We start from the raw sequence: 25,473 nt of genomic DNA, 5'->3' as shown, positions 1-25,473 counted from the left end.
TTTCAGTGTATCATTTCATTCCCCTATAAATGTATGTATTTGTTTCTGCATTATTTTTCCTTTGCACTTCCCCACTATTTATTTCCCCAAACATATTCATTTCTGTATTTTTTTTTTCTTGACATTTCTGCCTCATTATGAAAATGAGGGCGGGTGGGCTGTCATTCAAAGTGTGTCATTGGCTCATCTTTTCACCTGCTGGTTAATCGACATCAGAGTGTGTAGATTGGCTGCACATGCCTTGCTCACCACACCAGTGGCCAGGCTCAGTATAGAAATGGCTGTCTCCAGTCAGGAGGTCACAAGAGAACTGAGATGATTGCAGGTAATGCTCCTAAAGGTAAAACGGACTGTATTTACTTTTTTCATGTGGACGGACTGATTGCAAAACAAATACTTTTCTTTCCTTGCCTGGCCAACGGTGTTGTGAGCAAAGCATGTATATTCAATCAATGCACATGCCTGAAAAGTTTACCCCCCCCCCCCCCCAAAAAAAGGGACAATAGATGAGTAGAAAAAGGCAAAGAGAGAATAATACAGAAATATATAGACTATTCTCATATGTCACTGTGGTTTGGCATCAATTATGACGGTGACATGTTTTTCTAAATGTAAATCTTCATGCTTTTTGCCATTTTCGCAACATTAAAAAACACCTTTTTGCATGATGTAGTGGATGATAGAGAAGAATTCTCAAAAACAACAAGCCATTAGCAACATTTTTTTACTTGTTCTTATGAGCATGGTTTAAGTTACATACAGCTTTGAGCGCAGCATTAATACAGTTTACCGGTGCAGCTGCTTCATAGGAATGTCAGGTCGTTCTCCACAAACACTTCATACTTGCCGGCATCGGACAACTTTGCCTTTTTGATGGTCAAGATTGTGTTGGTGTCTCCGATGTCAAATAATAAACTTAAAAAACAATTATCACCATTTATTATAAGTGCTTTTGATCTGAATCCATTTCCACTGTATTTGACAGGGTGATCAGAAACTACGCGGCCTCTTTAAGTGAGCCTACCTGTCATCTTCGTCAATGTCATCTCCGTCCTTGAGCCAGGCAACGTCTGGACGAGGCTCCCCACTTATTTCAGCCTTGAGTACCAGTGTTGTTCCTTTCTTCGCCTTGATGTGGTCTGGGCCTTTAGAAACCTTAGCGGGGACTGTGAGAGCAGAATACAAATACTGCCATCAGCTGTAAGATTTGCTGAAGATAGCAAATACTGCTGACTATTTTTTCAAATATAACATTTTATTGAAGACACTTATAGTCATTCGAAGGAAACCATGGTATGTGACATTTCTGACACGGTTGGCAAACATTAGCATCAAGACATTTTTAGGGGTAACTCTGTCTACCTGTTAGCGTGATCATCTGGTATGTTTTTTTTTTTTTTTAAATTTTAAATCATTGACTCCTTATCCAATATAAAAAAAAGTTGTTTTAAGTTGTACTTTTACAGTAGATATTGCAGATGTTTTGCGAGATACTCCCATTCGCGTAGATACTTAGATAAAATGTAAAGCTACAGCCTGGATTTTATAAAGCACGAGGACATAAAGAAGAGGGTGAAACAGCTGGCTCTGTCCAAACAAAATAGTATTTCCCAAAAGTGTTTCATTACATTTAAATTCTACCAACTCAACTTAGATTCATGAACCATTGCAAAGTATAAAAACAACAAATGCTTTATATTCTATAGAAAACAGTCTGTACACATTTTCCACTTGAATACACGCAGATCCAGATGTCTGTCCAAATGGATTTTTAACGGTGACTGTATTTTCCGAGATCAGCCAGAACCCCGTCTCGAACCACAAGCGCCACAAAGTCCGGGTCTTCAAAAATGTGGCAGTACTTGGGACCGTCCTTCAGCTCTTTACCGTCCTTGGACAAGACGATGAACAGATCCGGGAAAGCGCCAACTCAGCACTCCGGCTTCGCAGTGCTGCCCTCAACAAGAACCGCATCTCTGAGCTCCTGCAGGATCTTAGGGGGGGACCTTTCTCTTGCAGCTCTTTACGTGACCTGGAAGAGAAACGCCAGGAGGGAAATTCAGGCCAACCAACTTTACGAGAATGGCAACCGTGCAGAGTAAACTGGCGTGAAACGATACGAGGGGGCAATCATAAAGTACAGAGACCGCTCCTGTTGCGCGTGAGCGGCGTGCAGCGCTACGATGCACACAGCAGGGGGCAGCAAGAACCTTCATGAGTAAGTATTCCAAGTTATGCACCTTCCACAACACCAGCGCCTTTTGTTACATGCGTTTTTCTGACCACTGGTTTGTGTGAATTTGCATTTTCACTACAGGCTGGAGCAGAGAACACGCATCAAATTTTGAGTCACATTTTTGGGGAACAAAATAAAAGTAGCGGGGGAGTCAAATCGGGTGTTAGGGGTGGTGGATATCGACAAATATATTGTTGCGGGCGAGAAACTTGCGTGTTTTCAACGCCCTGCCGGCGGACGTTTTGTCGCGCTGGAAAAACCAAAAGTGGCATTTTTGCCGCAGCTGTTTGCGTTGAATGTTTTTCCTCAAACGCTTCAGGAACTCGCAGCAGAAATCAGCGTTGACCGATGAGTTCATGGTGCACAACCTGGCGAATGTCAAAGAACACCCGAATGGTTGCACATGTGAACCGGCACACCTTCTCCGCTGTCGGACAGGGACGCTCGGCTCCTCTTGAAATGCGAGCCCCCGCTCGAAACACCTCGCCTGGCTCATCGCTGCATCGCCGTAGGCTTTCTGAAGAGACTCCGTTTGCTGATTTCCCGAGTTCCCGAGTTTTACACCAAATTTGATGAGCACTCTCTTCTGAAGTCCACGGTGAAATCGCAAATACACACATGCGGGTAAAAATCCCTCGAGCTCGGGTGCCGATCGTGATCAAGCAACGTAACTTGAAATACTTGGAGCTGCTCCGAGCACATTGAGGGTGCAGTAGCAACCCTCTGAACTTTCTGATACACCCTTTAGGACAGTCCTCCATTAAGGTCATTCATGGTGTCGTGTACATTACACAAGCAGTTGAGTGAAAAAAAAGAAAAAGAGCCTGAGAGAAGAGACTGTCCAGTCACTTCATCCAGTCACTTGTGGCCCCGATACGAAGCCTGGATTCGAATAGCAGCTTCCTGGACTTGAAGAGCATTGATGTTGAGAATGCACTCAGGAGGGGGCGTGGCCTTAACTTTGGACATCTGAAGCCGCCAGAGGGGCTTCACACTTAAAGGGAACCTGAAAACGAGACAAGAATATTTCACAAATTACTCTTCCAATGCTTATATTTTATTTACAACTCAAAGCCACACTTCTTACCTTGAAGATCCTCTAAAAGATGCCCTCTGCTTCTGATCCACTCCAGAGTCAGCCAACCTGAGACGTGATGCTTATTATGTAGCGGTCAGGAGGAGCTTTGTCGGCCTTCAAAGATCAAGGCCAGTTATCGCATTCTCCTTCTTTGGGTACTAAGAATCACTAATAAGTGACAAGATGGATTGAAGGTGGGAAACAAGTGTTCCAGAGATATTTTCCCATCCTTATAGAGCATTCAAATCAGATGCTCTTGTTAATTCTTGGAGCAGTTAATAGTTAAGTTAGATGTTGTAGAAGGAGTATGCTGAAATATGAGCCGTCCCCTGTGAAAGTAAGCACGTAATTGTTGGACTTTAGGGTCATGAAGAGGGAGTGGCATTAGTTCATATAAGTACAACGGACCTTTTTCACTGCAGGCACTTTGATTTGTCAGAGTGGGTAATGCTCGGGTGTATTGAGAGCTCCCCTAAAAGGAATGCAGCCGTCATTAATACACCGCCGCTTTCTCTTCAAATCACAAGTCATAATGTCTGCCATGAAAATGTAATTACGATTCAGGGATGTCTAATGAAAGTTTATTACATCACTCTGCGACAACTTTTTCACACCAAAGTTTTCATCCCACAAATTGCGACATTGTGTTCACGTATTTGTCATATTTCCTTTTATTGTTCATAACCTTAACACCTGTCATGCCGTTTCCATGCCAGATTCAAGAAGTTTCACAAATAAAAAGCGGAAGCTGTAACAAACACAGTCACTCAATAAATAAACAATTTGCACACACACGCACACACATAAATCCGTCCACATTCATGTAATTAAAATAAAGACCTAGTCATTCATTTAATAAACTATTTTCTCTGTGGGTTCTAATATCCATCACGAGGCACTGCAACACATTCCACAAATACGGCGTTTTAATACAAAACGTGGAGCGTCCAACGTCTTTTTTTTCTTCGAAAACCCTGTTGTCTGCTTTCAAACTGCTCCCATTTCATATATTGCACAGACGTATACAATTTAATTTCGCATTCTCATGCTGAACTTGCATGTATTCATCCAGGTTTAAAACAACTCCCGGTGTGATCAGTTAACTTCTACTTTGCATACGAAAAATTACAGGGCCCTCCGCCCCCCAAAAAAGACAAAGAGCTGCAGAGAAAGGGCAGTATTTATCTAGCAGTAGCATTAGAATATATAGAACTAGTAAAATAATCTCAGAATTACCAATAACCTCTGTCAGTCAGTACACATTAAAACCACTCATGATTTGATGTGTGCCCCCGATCATACACACTCATCAGTGTCTGTGTGTGATTACTTAAATCTGTTGAATCTGCCATCCAAACTGTTGCAGACGTGACTGTTTCAGTGTGAAAATCTGTGCTTGATATCAACACGCGACAGCAGCAGCATAAAAAAAACCTCTAATGTTTCACATGCTGATCGGAAAAGTGAATTTGCCCTCAGAAGGGAAAGCAATATACATAAAAGAAACAATACAGCTTAGCCACTTGGTTACCATAAAATTATGAAAATCATGTGATTAATGTATCACTGATTTATGATCAGTGAACTGTACTGGAATAGACTTAGATATGGGTAGATTTCCAAAAGAAATATTTGGGGGTATTTTCTCTAAATATTGACCAGTTAAGGAGTCATATTACCTTTTATATATATTCTCTTTATGTTGTACAAAAATTTGATTTTCATTAGTTAGCACATATTTATCTACCTAAATATATCTTGTTTGGGATACATGGGAGTGATTGTTATTTATTAATCGAGTTAATGCTTCCCTTATGGATTATCTCAGATTATAACATTTATTATTTCCCTTTAATGGCCTGCAATGTTTTTTTTTTTTAATTAAAGTTTGAAACAATGTGTACGATGAAGTTTGTGTAGCCCGGAAACTAAAAAGGCGCATGTCCCTTAATTAAAGTTTAAATAATTTATGTAAAATGTGATGCTAATTGTAACCCTTTGTTTTATTTATAAAAAGTTTTGCCATTTAAAAACTGTAATTTATATTTTAAAAAAAACCCGAATGAAGCAAACTTCCCTTTTTTTTCAAAGATGTAGCTGTTAGCAAGGGAAAATGTCAGGTAAAATAAGAACCAATACGCTCAGCAATGTCTTCACATTCTTTCTCAGCTATTTTTATGCTGACTGATGCTCTTTAAGGGCACTTAGAGGCGCCCCAGTGTCACCAGTTTGTTTAGAAAAATCATTTAGTTTACCACTAATCACCCTGAAAAATATTACATTTAATAAGAGTCTCATGTCTCAGGTAAACTTCTGTGTGCAAGAAAATTGATCAAACTTCTTTTTTAAAGCTCAGAGATGAGTATAAATATCTCTGAAATGTCTTGCACTGGTCTCAGTGGAAGAGTTGAGTTGGTAACTGGAAGCCAATGAACTGGTTGCTAGCTTATTTGTGGTGAAGGAGCCCTGCAGGGTGCTGTCCACATTATCACTGGGCGATAAATACTTTTGTATGGAAGCTCAAAGATGGCCATCTAGTGACAAATGTAAAATATAAATTCTGATTTTAGATAATCATTACCATCTTGTTTGATAAGGGTTAAATGCATTGATTTTTTTTTAAACCGTTCTATTCTAATAGCCCTTGTAGAGAAGCCACCAATGTGTCAATCTTCTGAACTCAATACATTTGTAAAAAAACAAAAAACATAAAAACAAAAAAAAAACTTCCTTTCTGGAGCTGCTACAATCTTGACCATCACTGAGGTGCTACAGCAGCATAAAAACTCACGTAGCATAAATTACACGACTTTAGGCTAAAGATGGTTTCAGTTTGTGGGTTTTTGGAGACATGTTTCGTAGTTGTTGATCAAAGACACAGAATTAAACATCCGAGAATGAATTCTGGTCATTTGGCTGGTCAGGAAATATTTGAATACGTAACTCTGACGGTGGAGTTGTTCCAATGACAAAGGCATCAGCTGTTTTAAAATGTACTGTGAGTTGTGTGCAGTACTCCTCGTTGTGCTAAGATGTGTTGTGACCTACACTGTATTAATGCGTCCTCCTTAACCAGTGCAGAAGTGACTGTAAGAAAGGAAGTAATTCGTCCACAATGAATGCAAAGTCACAAACCTCGAGGTACTAACTCAAAGACGACAACCTGCCTCGCATGAACTGTTCACAACTGTACGAAATGCCGTCAGGCTCTTGCAGCTTTGTAAGAGTTCCCTTTTCTCTCTTTCAGAACCAGAAAAGAAATATAAACGATATCTCTGGAGATCACAGCCACTGCTGGTTTTGAATGAGTTTTTTTTCTTTTTTCTTCTAATTAAGTTCAGCAGGAACCGCCACCAGCTCACGGCCCAAAGTCTCGTCTCGCTCCGAGGAAGTTCGCCTCTTAGATCCCCGTAAAGTCCCGCCAACTGGGAGCCTTGCGTTCACTGGGTGACGGGGGCGGCGGGTGACGTCGGCACGTTCGGCGTGACGGGGCTGGTGGGGGTTTGCGGCGAGCTCTGGTAGGACCGCAGGAGGACTTTGTGCTTGGTGGCCACCTCCTCTCGCCTGCGCTGCTGCTCGGCCAAGAATTCCTTGAGACGGGTGGTCGTAAAGGTGAGCGTCTGCCTGCGGAGGCGCATCAGGTAGGCGTCTTGAAGCCAGGAGTTATTGAAGCAGTCCTTGATGGATGGACGGGCCCTGTTGCGAACCAAACCCAAATAATTAGAGATTTTTTTTAAAGATGGGCTTCAAATAGGGTTTTTTTTGTTGTTGTTTTTGTCTTACTAGCAGGGTAGTCTCTGGATTTAGTCGAGGAAGAAAGGTTGTTATGTTTGTGTCTAACGGGTATGAACTTGTGGCTTTAAGCAAAGACAACGTTGCCAAAATATAGAGGTACAAGTCATACTAGGTTAGATGTAGTCTGATGTTAGGAGTAGTCCCCGGGATGTCAGGACTGCTGTCGAGCCTTCCCGAGGTGTCGTGGGCCTAACTCGACAAAACAACCGATGAAGGGAGGTGCCCACTTGATAACCCCGGTGAGATACTGCACACTCACCTCGTTGCCAAGGCTTTGTTATTGGCGGTCTCTAGTTTGGCGTTTGAGCATAGCATGCGTAGTGTTAGTGAGTGAGACGTTTGGTAATTATCGAGTCTTGCGGTGTTATTCCGCCTCAATTTGGCACTTTGTGTACCGAAAAACAGAAAAGTAAAAATTAATAAATGAAATGTTCAGCTCACCATGGGTAGCTACAGAGGATCTTTTTAAGAAACAGAGAGGCACTTTGGGACACATTCTGGTAGAGTTTAGAGAGGTCAAACTTTGCCGCCTGGATCCTGGCTTCGGTCTCCTGAGGATCGTTTTCCATGAAAGGCGACCTGCCGCTCAACCTGAAACGTCAGGAAGAAGTTGCTCACACTCACAAAACGTATCGACAATGGCACAGTTAAAAGCCACTGGCTCCAAGTTTATAAGGTTAGTTGAGAATTACAACACTTTTACAAGAGTTTACAAGAGAGCAGCAAGATGCCGACGCTGTGTAAAATTACAGAATATAAAACCCCCCCGCTGAAATCAGAAATACAAATGCAACAGACGGTTTTCAATCATAAGCCTCATTTTACATAAAGAACAAGAATACATTTCTATTTAAAGTACCAGGTTGAAGCCGTGAAAGCAGTACTCACATGATGAAAGTCAGCACGCCCACGCTCCAGATGTCAGCTGGAGGGCCCACAACATCCCCTTTCACCATCTCCGGAGCTACAACAAGAAAAAAGGAAATCTGAACGGCTCTTTATCATCTGAAAATAGTCTTTGTGGCAGTTTTTAACTCTGATTCTGATTATGTGTTTGTCATTAAATATGTGCATATAAATGATTTTACTTTGTAAGTTTCTTCTCTCTTCTTTTTATAGCTTGTGCATGCCCACCGAGACAACAGTCAAATAAACCTTCTAAAGAAACAGTAATGAATGAAGATCAGTATCAAAAGAATAAATCAACAATCAACAAACTATCACAGGAAACCCAGTAAGTTCTTTCATTTATACTCGCTTGGACTATTTTTGGTGGAGTCATTTCCTTCCTAAAAAAGTTGCATAATGCTGACAAAGGTGCAATGCAGAAAATAACCATATGGTGCATATACAGTGTAAAAATGAAGAAGTGAATTCTAAAGTTGTTATCTTTTAAGTGCATGTGCACCTGTTGAACATATTTATATTTAGTGATTTCTCATGAGATGCACCTGCATAACTTATAGTTGGTGACATCCAACTATAGATACATCCAGTCATGTATGACTGGGATTTTTTTTTTTTTTTTTTTTTTTTTTAACAACTGCCAGTGTGGTAATTGCTTTTGTGTGAATAAATGAACTTTACTTTGAAAGGCCTCTTGTATCTCCTGCAAAACAGATCTTCATCTATATTATTAATACAGGAATTGGGTGCAGAAATTGATTTTATTTTTGGTCCCCTTCTGTGAATGCTACAAGCTGTAAATAAAAAAGCTGATATGGCTGATATGTTATTGTTTACACATCCAGCTGATACACACCAGAATTAGCTTCTTTTTTTTTGGTCTTGTTGTTTGTAGCCACCTGCTGAATGTAAGTCTAATAGTGCCTTTTTATTCAGCTCTTTTTAGTCTCAACCACCTCCTGAGGAAAATATCTGGCTCTTTAGCTGCTAAATGCTCCACTATGTTCACCAGGTAGTCACTGATTTTATGCTGTTTGATGCTGGGCAGGAGGCTTAGAAAGGGTTTGTTAAGAGTTTCTTTCTGTAAAAACAGATCGCTGCTGTGACCGGAATGGATGTAAAGTACACGTAGAAAAAAAAAATGTACGTTACCATCGTTCTATCAGTGAATATGAAATTATGCTTTTGAGCAGTTTTAATTTTAGATTGCCAGTGAGCTGTGAAAACCTGAACTCTTACACATGTACTCCGGCGTTCCGATAGGAGGGCTGAATTGCTTGAGGAAGAGAGGGTTGTAGGTCTGAGCGCTGCCGAAATCAATGATCTTGATGATGTTCATGTAGGTGACGATGACGTTCTCCGGCTTGATGTCTAAGTGGAGGATGCGTCTGGTATGGAGGTAGTCCAGACCTTGGAGGATCTGCACAATATAGGTCACCACGTCGTCCTCCGAGTAACGGAACCTGAGAGAAAACAGCCTGTTAGAGGACTCTGGGTCGAATATTTGAAGGCAATTGTAAATGTCCGTCTTTAAAAATAACTTCACTACAGGTCCGGCTTCACCTGTCGATGAGGCTGTAGAGCAGCTCCTTCCCACTGCAGTACTCCGAGATAAGCACCAGGTAGCGCGGTGTGACGTAAGCCTCGTGAAGAGCCATGATCTTGTCGTGATGGAGGGACTTGAGGATGTCGTACTCCTGCAGCACCGACTGCTTGCTGTCGGCCTCGTACGGAACAATCTTGGCCATGAAGAGGTTGCCCGTGGCGTTCTCCCGACACTCTCGGATCACACCGAACCGACCCCTGTGCGTTAAGGAAATGTTATAAAATCCGAGTTGTACTGTTTTATAAGAATACCAGGCCACTTTTAACGGACGTATCATCTTGCTTGCGAGTTATGTAATCGCCAAATAATTGCCAGTCATTACCTTGCTTTCTCATCCATGAACGTATAAGGTTTCTGTGGAACTCCCTGCCGCAGAGATCCCTCCCCAGGCTTTCCCAGTGGCGTCCTGCGTCCCAAGGGCGTGGCCCGTCCCGACGGGGTGACCCGTCCGGACGGCGTGCTGCGGCTGTCCCCTCCCTGTAACACTGGCGTCAAGCTCTGCACGACCACCACAGGCGGGGAGATGGTCGCAGGGGCGACCGAGGGCGCGGTGGTCGTCGGGGTGGGTTGGGGAGGTGGTGTAACACGAACAGTCGGGGCCGACACGTACATCGGCACGGATGAAATGGGTTTCCCGATGACAGGTGCGGCTGGTGTTACAGGAGAGGGGGGAGCAGCATGCACGGGACTCACAGGTTTGGGTGGAACAACAGGTGGAGGCGTCAGCTTGGTTTTGGGTTTGCTCACACTGATGCTGATGGTGGTCTTGGCCTTGGCTGGCGTGGCTTGGGCAGCTGTGGTGGTCTGAACTGGAGTTTGTTCAGCGGGGGTTATGATAACGGGCGGAGTGACAGCAGGACGGCTGGCGTCAACATGCACAGGAGGCTTCACGGTTAGCGGGGAGGCAGATTTCGCCACAGATGGAGCAGGAGCTGAAGTCAAGGGAGGGGCTGGTTGGACGTTTGCTGCTGTTGTAGATTTACTGGTAGCTGGTTTAATGGGAGGCACTTTCATGGACGACATCATAACCACAGGGGCAGGAGGAGGGGTAGCAGGAACAGTCTTGACCACCACAGTAGCACTGGATTTAGCTGGTTCTAATGAAAGACAAGGAAAAAGAGGATATGCCTTAAGACGTCATTTGATGATATGATTACAATACATGTGACGCGCATTCTCCAATAAAATTAAATAATCTGTAATGTACATTATCCCAGATGAAAAATAGCAAAAAATATAACCTGTAAGGAGTTGAGTGTTACAAAAAGGGAAACAAAATAACACTTGAAGTATCTGTAAATCTTTAAAGATGCTCATTAATGACTGTATACATTGCACTTTTATGTTTACTTGATGACTTTATAAAAGAAAAAAACAAAACAAAACAACAACTCATAATTCTCTTGATCCTTAAATGTTTTTTCTTCTTCTTTTTTTCTTTTTTTTTTTAGCTTGTACATACCTGAGGCATCCAGGCTCACCACCTCTGAGAGGTTGCTGTAGGGGCCCTGTCCCGCTTTGTTGACACAGGCCACCCTGAACCTGAAGGAGCCCCCTGCTGGTAAGTCGGTCACATTGTAATAACAGTCTGCCACCCCAGTGGCCACAATCAGCCAATTGGTCTCACCTGGGGACAGTGAAAGAAGGAGTATTTCAATCATTTATTCAAGTAAACATAGCAGTATATAACTATAAAAAAAATACACCGAATACAACTTTACCACAAAGCATACACTGCAGATTATGTAACTCTTTCAAATCCTACATGGGTTTTCATAAACTAAAAAAAATGCATGTGGTCATTTGAAAGTGTTGATATGGACAAAATAAGCAGATAAACACTGAATCAGTGTAAACACAGACCCTCTGCTTTCCTCTCCAGAGAGTATGTACAAGGGGCCACGGTGTCCGAGGGCCTCCACAGCACCAACACCGTGTTGTTATACTTCTGAGGGATCTCAGGGGTCCCAGGGCGATCAGGTAGGCCTGTAAAACAAAAAAATATTGGTATGAATAGACTACAAAACTGCTGAATCGAATTAGTAATACACCTGATACAGTTATAAATGTGTCATGTGCAACAACTCGAATGGTTTGCAACACTTCACAGACGAAAATAGTGTCTCAGTTCTTACGAGCAAGAGATATTGTGCAGGAGCTGGACACAGAGGCCAGCGGGTTTGTAGCAACGCATTCATAGACCCCTGCATCCTTTTTAGTGGTCTGCATGATCATCAGTAGCTGCCGGCCATCAGGGCAGGCAATCATATTCATCCTGGCATCAATCTCCAGGGGCTTCTTATCTGTGAAAACATGCATTAAAAATGATCAAGAGATGTAAAGATGAAATAATTATTAGACACCAATCACACATGACTAAGGAATCCCAGTTGTTTGTTATCTTCAGCAATATTTATCCGCACTGTATGTCACCTCTGTTGCCATGGTACCATATGTTAGTATGCAGCGAGACGCAACATATGTCTCCGCAATCACGGGCTGTTGAATAATTATGTAAATCATTGTAAATATGCCAGGAAAGGGATTCTGATCATCCATCTGTGATGCCCTCTGTTTGGTAATAGAGCCTTATTTACATGAGACGTATTTACCTTTCATCCAGGTGATGTGTGGGTGAGGGCTTCCTGCTGGCAGACAGCTGAGTGTCACTGGATCTCCCTCCAGCAGGATGTGATCTCTCAGCTTAATATGGAACACTGGAGGGAAATCTGTTAGGAAAAAATATCGGACCAATTAAATCACATCTATACTGTATTATGATACATCCTGTGTTATGATGTATTATGAAAAATAGTGACTTCCTAAAGTCTCTGCTGGTTGCTTGGCTACTGCACCTGTACTGTCACCGAAAGCAACACTGCCAGGCCTAACTTTGCTAAGCTAACCGGCTACTGGCTCAGGCCTCATATTTAATGGACAGATAGGCAGAGAGAAGTCGTCACATCTAACTAAGAAAAGAAACTCTTAAAACATCAAACTGTTTTCATCACGTTACCAATGACGTCACAATATCTTCATGCACACTCTTGTATGACTTACCAGAAGCCAGTTTGGAGTACTGGCGAGAACGTAAGGAACTATTTTCCCGGGAGATTGCTGTCGGTATGTCGGGCTGCGACACTGTCTTGTCGCGCCTCCCTCTTGTCAGGCCCCATCGATCCCAGCGAGATCTGCGCTCACTCTCCACACCTTTATGAGAAATATAAAGAAACAGCTCCATAAATCGTCTCGCTTTTAAAAAAAACTGTGACTGATAGTTCTCTGGTCAAACATGGTTCCAAGAAGAAAAGGTATTGTCCCATACCCTTTGATATTTCTGATTTCAGGCTGGACATAGAGTCCAAAGACTCAGATGAGGCACCGTTATTGGCCTGAGATGCCAGTTGGTTCTGAGGAATACTGGTGACCTTCATGGCACGGCTCTCTGACGTTGAACGACGAAGCATGGCAAGAATGGGTGTCCTCTTTGGTTCCTTTTCATCCGATGCTTTTCTTTCCTCGGAGTAGCTGCGAATTCTCGTGGAGATCCCAGCCACTGTTGATTCAATCTTCCTTCGCATTGCCAACACTGGTGATTCATTAGGTTTCTTGAGCTCTTTTTCATCATGTTCCGCCGATTTATCCCCTCCGCCGTCCATTCTCATCATTTCTACTTCTTTCTTTTCCTGAGATCCTCTTCGCCCAAGAGTCCAAGAAAGTCTGTGTTTCGAAGCAGCTGAATCTTCCTCTTTTGTGTGTTCGTCCTTGCGCTCTGTTGATGGAGTTCTCTTCAAGCGCAAAGAGAGCCTTCTCATAAAGCCTTGGTCTTTTTGAGCTTCACGAAGGTCCTGGACGGACTTTGACTTCTCCTCAAGTCTCCTCGATGCCAGTTCTAATGGCGCCCCCATTGGCCCAGGTCTGTATATCTCTTCACCCGTTTCAGTAGAGTCTAAGGCAGAAGCTTGTGGTTTATCATCGTTCTTTGACCGGGAGAGAAATTTTAGACTTCTTGAGAGGGAAGATTCACGTTTCTTGAAACGGGCCTCAAAGACCTCTTCGGACGTGATGTCCTCTAAGTCAGCTCCTGCTGGGAGCTCTTGATGGGATGAGGAATGTGAAATGGTCTTTGGCGGACTGGGTTCTTTTGTGATCATTTCTGGTGACGCCACCCTCGAGTACACAGCAGGGTGCTCAGTGGTTGACAGGACAACTGTCTTTGGCGAAGCAGGTAAATCAGAGGATATGCTGGTAGGTGGAGATGTTTCAGTTAAAACTGAGGTCGACGAAGTGGCTGGAATAACAACGGGTGTAGAAGGGCCTAAGTGTGGGTCATTAGAGGGCTGTTTTGCAGGGACCATGATGGTCTGCATAATACTGGCATATGCCGAAGTCCTTCCATCTGGAAGAACAACTCGAGTGGGAAGCGAAGGTGGCACATACGTCGAGACAACATTTTCTGGGGGATGGGGATACTCTTCTGTTGGTCTCACCATCACTGAGCTTGTGCTTATGGTCATCTCAGAGGATTTCACAGGGACATTTACTTTCTCTTCTACATGTTCTACAGTAACACCAACATTTTCTTTCACACTGGATTCAACAACACAGTCAACTCTTTCCTCTTCCTTTTTCATAAATTCTTCTCTTTCTTCTGGCACCTTTTCTCCCTCTTCCATTTCCTCTTCCAGTTTAGAGCTTTGGGCCGTAAGAGGAGGTGTAGGAATCCTCTGGCCCATGAACTCCGATTCAAGCATTGGTTCTTCTGAAATACTCATGTCTTTCTCTGAGAAGCCACTTGTGCTCGATCTCTCATCAAAATTACTATCCGTCTTTTCATTTATCGTCTCATCGGGCTTCGTCTCTCTGTCCATTAATGATTCCTCGCTCTCTGTTTTGGTTGGACTCTCCTGCACAACAGACTCGGGAGTTGGCGGTTTTGGCGAAGGTTCCCTCGGAGTCACAGGACGGGAGTCAAACTTGATTTGCTCCGTTAAAGACGACATAGATATAGCCTCCTTCAGCCTTCTCTCTTCTACCTGTGCCAAGGGAATCTCCAGAGGAGCTCCTGACCGACGGTGTAACGGTATGGGTTCTGAATCACCCTGACTGAAGGAAGTACTTTTGCGTAAAACTTTGGGTTTGGGAACTTCATCCCTTGGGAAATCACTGGATGCAGCTCTAGTTAATGGAGGTGGGCCCAGACGAGAAGTACGAGAGTAGCGATCTGAGGATATTGCACGTTTTTCATCTCCCATTCCTAGTGTTTCCAGCAGAGGTCCTCTCAGTCCACTCATCTTGTTGTCAACAGAGCCACCACGAAGCAGTCGCTGTCTCATCAGCTCCAGTTTAAGGGCATAGTCTTCTTGACTCATCTTGGCAGTTCCCGGGCTGGTGCTCCTCCTTGGGAGCTCCATAGAAACAGCTTTCTTCAGAACTCTCCTGCCATCCTCTTGGTTTCCTTCTCCAGTGCCCTCCTCTGGTGTAATCCGGAGCAGCAATGCACTGTCAGCTGAGCCGCCACGTCTCAGCTCCCCTCTTCGTCGGCCACCTTCTGGTTTGTCAGATTCCATGCTTGAGCCCCTTCTCAGGGGTTTTCTAGACAGCTCTGACTTTTGGGGCAATTCAGCTGGTGATTCTTCATCTGAGGAACCCTTGTCATTGTCTTGTGATGACCTTTTCCTCAGGCGGCCTTTACTTGCGACTTCGACCCCTTCTTTCTCCATTCCTTTGGGGTCCACCTCCATTGCATCCTGGGCTTGAGCGGGAGACCCCGACCATTTACTGGTTCCATTCTGCTTCTCTGTTTCCTGCTCATTGGTCTGAATGTCATTCAGTGACATCCTTGATCCAGAGAATTCCATGTTAAGTGGCATTGGAATAAAAGGCACTTCATCAATGTCCTCATCAGAATCGGAGGATGAAGATTGCAAAGGTGAACCCTCTTTAAGGTGCCTTGGAACTGCGATGGAGATATGGCTGGAGGAATCATTCAACAACTCGGGTATGGATCTCATGACCATTTTTGATTTATAGCTGATAAGGGACCGCTAAAAAAAAAAAGAAGAGGAAATGTGACAAAGTAAGCATCATAATGTGACCATTTCAAAATGTATTCTGGCTGTACTGCAACATAGAAAATTAGGAAATGAAACATCCCTCACCTGCCATTTTCTGCGAGACACAAACTTCTTTAGGGCTTCTGTACTTATGGCCTTCCCCTTATTAAGAGTCTGTACAGTAAACAGACATAACGTTTAAAAGAAAAACATTGTGATCAAATAAAATTAATGAGAGAAAGAAATCATGGAGGATTAACACTACAGAGTGCTTTGTCTCACCTTGAACCAGGGGTGTCTGAGACATTCCTGAGTATCAGGTCTCCTAAAAGAAAATAATGAGATATTTCAGTTTTCCATTTCTGCACATTTGTTCCATTATCCAGCCTAATTAACTAAGCTGTCTCAGCTATATACAGTATAAGAAATGAAGCGCACCAGACTGTTTTAGACTTGCAGACAGGGATTCGATAAATGGGGGGAAAAAACGAATTAGAAGTATAACAGATAAGCATCTAAAATTGAAACAATATAATAAACATGAACGCCTGTTGACTTAAATTAAACAGGTACTCATGGTCTTAAAAGATGGTAGAGAAAAATGTGATGTTTAAACAGTGATACATATTTTACTGACTGGTTTAAACAGCTCTGGAGGTGGGATAGAAATAACAAATGAAATTCTGAATGAAATTGGTGCAGACAATTTACCATTTAATTTAGATCTAGAAAGATATAGATCTAGTAACGATACTCACAGCCTGTCTGCTACCAGCAGCTTTATTATGAACCCTTTAGCCTCTCGGCAAAGGTTAGCAAACATGCTCTCCTCGAAGGCCACATTATAGTTCCTGATGTTCAGTACGGAGCTGCGATCGTTCTCCCCAGCAAATGGAGAAACTCCTGTCAGACTGATAACAGAAAACAAACAGTCATATTCACTGGTGAAGCTACAGATTTTCCTGAGCAGACAGATAACTCTAAAACTTTCATTGATATTTAGCATCCTGAAATACATTTAGTAATAAAGACAATAATGATAACTTTACTCACCACAGATACGTTATAACTCCAACTGGCCTAGGAAAGTAAAGAAGAGAAAAGGTGTTTTAAAAACTAGCAAATAAAAAAAAAATAATAATAATAATTTTATTGTAAAGGATAGATACTCTACCATATGTCTGTTGCTTTTGAGACCGGCGTCTGATTGACGATTTCTGGTGCGACAAATTCCGGTGTGCCATATTTGCAGTATTGGGCGTCATCGGGTGTGATCTCTATGGCGTTGCCAAAATCACAGATACGGATCTGATCACCGTGGGGTTCTGCCATGAGGATGTTATCAGGCTGATGAAAGAAAGAAAAAGAAAATAATATCCAATCAAGTTCTGCCATCAAATGTAAAAACAAAAACAGTTCCGGTACACTTAAACTGAAATAGATTTTCATTACAACCTCTGTTGAAACTGTGGAAGAGGATCTATGAAAATCTACCTTGATGTCCAGGTGTATGATGTTTGAATGATGAAGGTAGTCCACTCCCTCAAGCAGCTGTCTAATACATGAACGCACCTGATGAACACAGAATAGTTGTTATTGCTTAGATAATTAAATTACATTGGTTATGTCTAGTGGTGAGGATTTCCTGAGCAGACATAAAACAGAGGACTTACATCAGACTCCATGACTATGGATTTCCTTGTAAATCTGTCCAGCAGCTCCTCGTGGCATCTTTAAAGATTAATTAAGGCAATTTTTTTATTGAAATGAAACGTAATTTTTTTTTTTTTCAAATATTTTACTTGGTTACTCTTCTTTGGATTCCTTGTCACTTATTTCCCAAGGTTAAATGTGTTCTCTGCAACAAAAACGCTGTGGTTCAATTGTGTAATAAGGATACATTTCAGTAATGATGACAACAGCATTCTTCTTCTCGAAGGCATCGTGAAAGTAAAGGACTCTCTCGTGGTCCATCTTGGAGAGCAGGTTCATCTCTCTCAGAGCAGAGGCCTTCTTCTTGGCGCGTGTGGAGACGAACTTTGCAGCGTACTCCATTTTGCCCGCCTTCTGGGTCACACGCTTCATGTAAGAAAATGCACCTCTGGAGAAAAAAAATCAGGAGGAAACAATTTCAATCTTATTTTAATGTTTCTTAATTCTGGGCTCATTTAAAATCTGATCAAAATATTGGCTTGAAGACATGAAGAAATATGGTGTTTCTTATCTTGGATAATAAATACAAACTGGTTACAGTGCAGAAAGTGGTTTTCTAGCATTATAGTGCATTTATGGGATTTCAATTGCGAGCTTAGAAATAGCTTACCTTCCAAATTCCTTGTGGACGTCATAGTAGTCAGTCAGTCTGCGCAATTTCCTTAGAATAGTCCCCTCGTCGTCCATCGGATCTTCCTTACTTTTAGCTACAGTTATGGACGAGTCTTAATTAGATTACCTGCTTGTTCAGGTGAACTCCTTCACTTTGTTTGTTGGCTGTGCATTCAATAGTTTTTTTTTATGGCTCAGACAGATTGACTTCTTACCTTCATGCACGGTGAGTTCAGCTTTACACGACACAGATCCTGCTAAGTTCCTGGCAGTGCAGGTGTACACGCCCGAGTCCTCTGGACGAGCATTTAGGACCACCAGGGAACACTCATTATCATCATACACAAATGTGTAATGACTGCTCTCCGACAACAGGATATCATTCTGAAAAAAATAAATCATACGTTTGATTTATTATTACAAATGTTATATTACAAAATCTTCAAAATCTCTTTTGGCGAATTCAAATTTGACCAGTTTAACACATTGTATTCTTGACATATATTGTACTCAGCAGAAAGCTAGTATGAAAGCATTAAAAATGACTTTTGAAAGTGTCTAAAAATCCTAATGTCTTTGCAATAAACAGCTAAATATGTAAAAACCTTGAACCACAGGATGTCAGGAATGGGTCTGCCCTCCACAACCACAGCAAAGCGAGGAGTCTCCCCAGAAGAAACATCCAAGTCTTCCATAATGGTCTCAAAAGTTGGTGGAGCTGTGGATGTGACAAGCGGAAATGTTAATGATCTGTTATAACTTTAAATGAGTCAATTCATACTCGTAAATAGGGTTAAAATACTGTAAAATGGTTAAAAAGATCATATGACGAAGACTGTATAAAATGTGTTCAAAAAATTGTTTATAAGAGCAGGAACTCATATTATGCTAAAATGGGTAAAAAAAACAAACTGAGACAGTTATTTATTCATTGTTTATTTCATTCATTTTTGTTAAAAGTTAATTCACTATTGCATTGTCAATCATCTGCTGAATAGCCTGATCAGCTATCCCGAGATCAATTGCTTTTGTCTTCACCTGCATACCTGGTGACTTCGCTGTATTTTTTTCCTCGTTCCAGTAAATGCGTTCACTGAGGAAACTCCACCACTTCACTGTCGTGGTTATTTCTCCCCGTTTTCAGGACGACTTAGCTCGGTAGGGAAGTATAGATCTACTGCCTACCTGCCATCTCCACGTTGAAGGCGCAGCTGTCACTGCCGTACTTGTTGGAGGCCACGAACATCATCTCGCCGACGTCGGCACTCTTCACTCTGAACAGCTTCAACGTGTGCTGGTCGTCGTCCGGCATCATCATCTCATACAGGCCCGGTTTGCTGGCCAGCACCGCTCCTCTCCTGGAGACCAGAGTATTTTTAAAAACCAGGATCAATACGCTTACAGGTAGGAGGCCAGCAGGCTGTCGCTGCTCGTGTTTTGCACTTGCATGACTGTGAGTCAGAACATAATATTAGATTTTTTTTTTCACTGCTCTGGAATCTTTGATAATAACTTGGAATAAAACAGCTGCTCGAATATGCCTCGTCATGTTTTATTTATGATCGTCAGTCATACACTCTTGACGATCCTGCAATGCACCGGGGTTGGGAAAGTGGATACTTTAGCACCAAATAACACAACAATAAACTAAAAGTATAATAGTTAAATAGATTAAATCTTAAAAACTATAAATACAACTGCATTGTCACTAAAAAACGTTTTTCTTCAGAGAATTTAAAATGAAATATTAATTAAAAAAAAAACCTATTTAAATGTACTTTATTTTACACGTTGAAAAAGTAAAGTATATTTGGGGATTAATACTTTAACTAGAGTCATTTCTTTTCTAATAATAATAACTTGGCAACAGAGACACACACACCTCTTCCAGACAACTGTAGCGTTGACATGATTGAGAGTAACTGGGATGGTGACCGACTGGTTTTCCATCACATATACAATTTCTGGCTTGTCAACAATCACTGGAGCCTCCTGAAGGTAGGGACCTTAAGGAAAATCACACAGGTAATATTAATACCTGTGATATAAATCTGTGACGCATATTGATGGATTGGATGGAAGGATGCTCTAAAAATCCTTGACCTACCTCGGTCCAGGAGCTGCACCGGGTCGGTGGTCGGCGAGGGCTTGCTGAAGGCCTTGGAGGTGATGGTCAGGACCCTGAAAGCGTAGCGCACACCTTTGGAGAGGGTCGTGATGGTGTAGGTGGTCTCCTTCAGGCCAGAGGCGATGATGATCCACTGGATGGAGCCTAAGGCTTGCTGTTGGATGGCATACATCAGGGAGCTGGGATCTGGAAGAAGAAGGGTTTTGATCCAAAATGCAAAAATAGATTAAAAAAAAAATTTGGGAAACTCATAGCTTCCAAGAAAGCTTAATTTTATCTGGAGTTAGAGTTTACATAGTACGTTAGGATGTTAAGTTGGGTACCTCATTAAATTTGTATTCTACAATCCCTTTTCCAAAAAAAGTTGGGATGCTCTGCAAAATGTATGTAAAAATAGAATGTAATGATTTACAAATCCTGTAAACCCACATTTAACGGAAAATAGACCAAAGACAACATGTCAAATGTTGAAATGGAGAAATGTTGTTTTATGAAAATGAAATGCTCATTTTGAATTTGATGGCATTTGATATGTTGTCATTGGTCTACTTGCAATTAAATATGGGTTTATGTGATTTGCAAATCGTTGCATTCTGTTTTTATTTAAATTTTACACAATGTCCCAACTTTTTGGGAAATGGGGTTGTATATACTTTCTGGATGTTCAGAATATTAGAAATACATGGAAAGTTTTTTTTTAAATCTCTTCAGCTCTACTCTCTTGCACCATGAGGCGAAATCCTTTTTTGTAGACTGAGAAGAAAGTTTTCAAATGCTCAATTTCATAGTATTTCAGAGTTTATTGAACGGATTTTGTGCAATATTAAATGTATTACAGTGTTTTTGTGCATGTTTCCATCGTGAGCTGCTGCAGTCTTTGCATTGATCCAGCATCCTTCAATTCAGACAAGTTCCATGCCAAAAGCGATACAGAAGTTTTACCAGATCCAGAGGAGAACAACTGAGCAGGCTGATTATACAGATATGAGATCGACACGTTAAATTACCATCAGATTAAAGTAAAGTGCTGCTGTCAAAAGAGGATTTTTGTTAGAATGTTAAATGTTTATGCATTATATCATCAGAAAAAATAAAAAATATAATTTACTTGTTTTATCTGGGGACTAAAGCCTATCTGATTGCTGCTCTTGCGTACCAATAGAAGGGTCCAGCCTTCTCGGTTTTTTCCAGCTTAAGGTGATCGTTTTACCCGTGATGGACTCGATCACTGGAGTCCCATCAGGAGGGTCAGGCAGGATGTCTGAAAATCACAACAATGGATTTATTCCTCTGATATGGCCTTATCCAAGTCATTGTTACACATTGCATTGGTCTACTGTGTATTATTAACCGCAATTATGTAATCAAAACCTGTCTTTGTTCTTTTCTTGAGGTACATGCCAAAAAGAGAAATACAATTACCTGTCACATAGAGATGAGCGTAGCAGGTGGCCTTGCCTACTTTGTTGGAGATGACACTCTTGTAGACACCACCGTGGGCGTGACACACAGAGCGAATGACCAGGCTGTGGACATCACGAACTGCAGAAGGAAGCACAGAAGGAAGAGTGAAAAGATGTGATGTAGGCTAAGTATGAAGTAGTTGCATATTTCTGCCACTTAGATTACTACATTCAACATGACATTGTAAATAATAATAATAATAATACTAATAATAATAAAATAACTGTAAAAATAATTTGGCATAAAATATGAAACTTCATGGATAATGAAAGTACTTTAAACTACTTAAGTTGAAATTTTCCAGTTTACTTGAAAGGTGACTGCTCTTGCTGGTAATGATTTATCTCTTTCAACAGAAGGTGGAAGCAGTGCGGTTTTGTGATAACCATGAAAAAAAAATTCCCCAACTTTAACTAAGTAGTTTTAGTTACCTAACCCACGCACAGATAAAAAAAAATGCTCATATTATTTCATTTTTTTAATTGTCATATTGGTTATTTCAAGCAAGGCACTGACAGGCACATTTACTGTTCATCAATGAAATAGTGTTCTCAGTGCTTTATTTTCATTTTTAATAGAATATTAATTTGACTGTTTTCTTTATAACAAAAAAAAAATTTTAAGTAATGAAAGACCAATTGGAAATAAATTGCAAATTGTGCATTTGCTTTGTAAACAACCACAAATATTGATGGCCTGAACATCAGGTGAATGTGGATCTATTTGGAAACACCTACACTGTGTCATCTTTCTGTCCTCGGTGCTTTCGATCTTCTTGCCATTATGGAACCAGACAATGGTCGGGTACGGCAAACCGGCCACTTTGCATTTGAGAACAGCCTCCTTGCCCTCAATCACATCCAGGTCGTAAAGGGGTTTGATGAAGTCAGGCATGGTGAAACGCTCCACCTCATTCTCCGGGACCTCCGGCTCCTCCGGGATGGACGGCATCTTCTCCAGTTTAGCCCTAAGGTGAAGGGAAGAACGGAACAGATACATACAAATGGCACGACCTTGCGAGCTTTAGTGGATGATCCATAAACTATCCGTGAGCTAACATCCAAGAAATAACACGATCTCACATCTGTGAGGAGATGGCTGGCCGAGGTTCTTGTATGTAAAGCTCAGCGGAGCTCTCTGCGTCGCCGTGACCGTTACGAGCCGTGACAGTGTAGAAACCTTCATCCTCGTTGGTCACGTGAGAAATGATCAGAGAATACCGGCCGCCCTCTTGAAGAATACGAACGTCCTCGCTTTCTTGGAGTGGATGGTCTAAGGAGGAAAAAAAAAAAGACAATTTGTAGAACAGTTTAATACCAAAAGGAGTTATAAATCATTAAATCAACAGCCAGGAGGGTTAGAACCACAAAGATGGAGATACGGGTGGTTCCAGCGACAATTTCTAAATCCTAAAACTGTAGATACTGTAGATCCCAACGACACTATGAAGTACGGTCGTACCAAAGTGACTCCAGAGGACCTTGGGAGGTGGCGTCCCGCTGACTTTGCAGTCGAATCGAGCGTTACGCCCCTCAATCACTTCCAAAACGTCCAACTTGCGAGTAAAGAGAGGCTCAAAGGAGGGAATGACTTTGAGTTTTCCACATGACGTCACTTCCTCTGAGAAAGTAAAAAATTATATTTTGTAAGTAGAAGAAGAGAGAGAAAGGACATTTTTATATCGCACATATTGTGATGGACATTCTTGTCTACCTTTAGCTGTGCTGAGCTTGCACATGTACGTCCCGCTGTCGTCCTCGTGTACGGAGTTGAGGAGCAGTCGGCACTTCCTTCCGTCGAAGTGCATCTTGCAGTTGAGCAACGCCGGCTGGATCAGTTTCCCGTCGGCAAGCCAGTCCACGTCGGTGTCCTTCGGTCCGATGGCGTGACACTCGAACAAAACCGTCTCCCCGGCCTTGGCTGTGATGTCCCTGACCGGGCGGATGACGGCGAGGCCGGGTTCAACTGGTCGAGCTGGGTATAATTAAAGGACATTTTCTGAAGAGTGTCGTTAAGTGATACCTAAACGTCCACAGGTAAACTTATTTACTCACTTGGAGTTACGGTATCAATACGGGGAATCACAAACAATGTTGAATACAATTCATTTGACAAAACTACCAAAAGATCAAATCCATTATTAGTCACTAGACGGTAGCGAAAGCGAAATGTGGACAAACACATTTATTACAATAATACATCAATTAAAACATACCTTTCACGTCCAGCTTTCCTTCACACTGTTTTGTCCCATACTCATTAATGATCCTGCAAATGTAAATTCCAGAGTCCGACTTCAACACCGACTTGATGGTCATTTTAAAAATGTTTTCTTCCACCTCACGAACGATGTGACGTGGGCCTGTTTTCACCGTGACTCTGTCCCTCAGCCTGCAAGAGAGTAGAAAGAAGGGAAGGTAAATCAGTCACACGAATCCATTCACTTAAATTCAATTTATGTGATGAAGGACGACCAAACGGACGCATGTTTCTACTACGAGGTCTCCTCTGGCTGGTATGACGGGGACAGAGAGTGGGACACGTAGTCTAGGACTTTCTTTTCTGCTACCGTCTGTTATAACAGAACCTGTCAGAGAACCTGAATGAATTAGCCTATCTGTGTCCTCTGTATTAAAATATAAGGTTGGCCTTCCTTATTTATTTCTTATTGTCAAAAATATCATCGAAGAAATCCATTTCAGTTTTTTCCAACATCCAAAGTAGGTCTATCACTTTTTATTTTACACACTGTTCCAAAACAGGAAACATTTAATCTTCTATAAACAATTATTCATTTGAATCCAAAATGCACAGTTAAACAGCAATTACAAGGAATCATTTCTAGTTTGCATTCATTGCGACTTTTGTTTAAAAAAAAAAAAGTGCCAGCTCCATTTAGTGTGTGTATTTTACCGGTTAATTTCCAAGTGAAATCAGATACCAAACAGTACTGCTGCTCAGGAATTAGCCGAATGGATTGTATCGGTGTTAATACTGTATTTTATTTCGATGTAACTGCTGCATTTTGCAGCCGTATGGGGCTGACGCAAAACCAAGTACAGTGACCAGGATCATGAAGGAACACGTCACCTTGTCAACAGTGTGCATCACTGATATTTTAGTAGTTTCTCAACAATAACTGCACTCTAATGGCACACAGAAATAAAATATATTAGGCTTCAGCCTTTTCATGAAATTTGTTGACAATAAGAAAGCCAGTCTTTTCATTCAAAGCTTTCAATAAACACTGGCTGGGAGGAAATATAGGTAAGTGCTCTTCAAACACTACAGAATCCGACCCATCTGAAAAAAGTGCAGTCAGCCCTTCTTTTAAATGGCCTCAGCGTTCCAGATTTTAGTCTAAGAGCTCATTAGTTTAGCAAGATTTGTGTTTTTCGGTGCTGAGCTGCAGCATGGTAAATTGAAAAGGCTTGTTATTCTTCTCTATTAAAACTCCATCCATCCATTATCTGTACCAGCTTTACCGGGGGAGGGGGGGGGGGGGGGGCTTAAGCCTATCCCAGCTCACTTTGGGCGAAGGCAGGGTACACCTGGATAGGTCACCAGTCCATCACAGGACCAACGGAAACAAAGACCATTCACGCTCTCATTCACACCTAAGGGCAATTTGTAGAACCACCAATTAACCTGAGATGCATGTTTTTGGATGGTGGCAGGAAGCCGGAGTACCCGGAGAGAACCCACGCAGGCACAGGGAGAACATGGAAACTCTGCACAGAAAGGCCCAGGCCCAGAATGGAACCCGGAACCTTTTCGCTGTGAGGCGACAATGCTAAGCACTGCACCGCTGTGCCGCCCCTTTATGAAGACTCTTTTCTGTTATCCTGGAGATCGCTAGGCTCGATAAACATTGGGTTT

General features: G+C 42.0%; 2 protein-coding genes across 3 annotated transcripts in view; both read right to left on the bottom strand.

Moving 5' to 3' along the window:
• Positions 1 to 750: 750 nt before the first annotated feature.
• LOC138201381 (SPEG neighbor protein-like) lies at positions 751 to 3,889 on the bottom strand. Its single transcript, XM_069154811.1, is given in 6 exon segments — positions 751 to 915; positions 1,025 to 1,188; positions 1,723 to 1,780; positions 1,782 to 2,002; positions 2,005 to 2,032; positions 3,099 to 3,889. Coding segments are annotated over 6 exon segments (690 nt in total). The 5' UTR covers positions 3,206 to 3,889; the 3' UTR covers positions 751 to 803.
• Positions 3,890 to 3,969: 80 nt separating this feature from the next.
• spegb (striated muscle enriched protein kinase b) overlaps positions 3,970 to 25,473 on the bottom strand; it is a 36,905-nt gene continuing 15,401 nt past the window's right edge. For both annotated transcript variants that reach the window (XM_069154804.1, XM_069154805.1), the window contains exons 9-41: positions 23,810 to 23,985; positions 23,308 to 23,568; positions 23,056 to 23,214; positions 22,677 to 22,866; positions 22,332 to 22,561; positions 21,553 to 21,672; positions 21,287 to 21,391; positions 20,110 to 20,316; positions 19,885 to 20,008; positions 19,188 to 19,360; positions 18,608 to 18,720; positions 18,218 to 18,386; positions 18,001 to 18,097; positions 17,578 to 17,778; positions 17,351 to 17,408; positions 17,172 to 17,249; positions 16,852 to 17,024; positions 16,731 to 16,757; positions 16,436 to 16,588; positions 15,960 to 16,002; positions 15,783 to 15,851; positions 12,947 to 15,668; positions 12,682 to 12,831; positions 12,234 to 12,350; positions 11,757 to 11,924; positions 11,485 to 11,607; positions 11,084 to 11,248; positions 9,944 to 10,718; positions 9,579 to 9,818; positions 9,255 to 9,478; positions 7,998 to 8,073; positions 7,551 to 7,700; positions 3,970 to 7,010 (exon numbers count right to left, since the gene is read on the bottom strand). In XM_069154804.1, the coding sequence (XP_069010905.1) occupies positions 6,755 to 7,010; positions 7,551 to 7,700; positions 7,998 to 8,073; positions 9,255 to 9,478; positions 9,579 to 9,818; positions 9,944 to 10,718; positions 11,084 to 11,248; positions 11,485 to 11,607; positions 11,757 to 11,924; positions 12,234 to 12,350; positions 12,682 to 12,831; positions 12,947 to 15,668; positions 15,783 to 15,851; positions 15,960 to 16,002; positions 16,436 to 16,588; positions 16,731 to 16,757; positions 16,852 to 17,024; positions 17,172 to 17,249; positions 17,351 to 17,408; positions 17,578 to 17,778; positions 18,001 to 18,097; positions 18,218 to 18,386; positions 18,608 to 18,720; positions 19,188 to 19,360; positions 19,885 to 20,008; positions 20,110 to 20,316; positions 21,287 to 21,391; positions 21,553 to 21,672; positions 22,332 to 22,561; positions 22,677 to 22,866; positions 23,056 to 23,214; positions 23,308 to 23,568; positions 23,810 to 23,985 (8,092 nt within the window). In that variant the 3' untranslated portion in view covers positions 3,970 to 6,754. The remainder of the gene's footprint in view (positions 7,011 to 7,550; positions 7,701 to 7,997; positions 8,074 to 9,254; positions 9,479 to 9,578; positions 9,819 to 9,943; positions 10,719 to 11,083; positions 11,249 to 11,484; positions 11,608 to 11,756; positions 11,925 to 12,233; positions 12,351 to 12,681; positions 12,832 to 12,946; positions 15,669 to 15,782; positions 15,852 to 15,959; positions 16,003 to 16,435; positions 16,589 to 16,730; positions 16,758 to 16,851; positions 17,025 to 17,171; positions 17,250 to 17,350; positions 17,409 to 17,577; positions 17,779 to 18,000; positions 18,098 to 18,217; positions 18,387 to 18,607; positions 18,721 to 19,187; positions 19,361 to 19,884; positions 20,009 to 20,109; positions 20,317 to 21,286; positions 21,392 to 21,552; positions 21,673 to 22,331; positions 22,562 to 22,676; positions 22,867 to 23,055; positions 23,215 to 23,307; positions 23,569 to 23,809; positions 23,986 to 25,473) is intronic.

The sequence above is a fragment of the Embiotoca jacksoni genome, unplaced genomic scaffold (genome assembly GCF_022577435.1).
Source record: "Embiotoca jacksoni isolate LCO1_2020_lvr unplaced genomic scaffold, fEmbJac1.0.p SCAF_2, whole genome shotgun sequence".
In the NCBI taxonomy this organism is placed as follows: domain Eukaryota; kingdom Metazoa; phylum Chordata; class Actinopteri; family Embiotocidae; genus Embiotoca; species Embiotoca jacksoni.
This window is presented reverse-complemented; position numbering and strand designations above follow the sequence as displayed.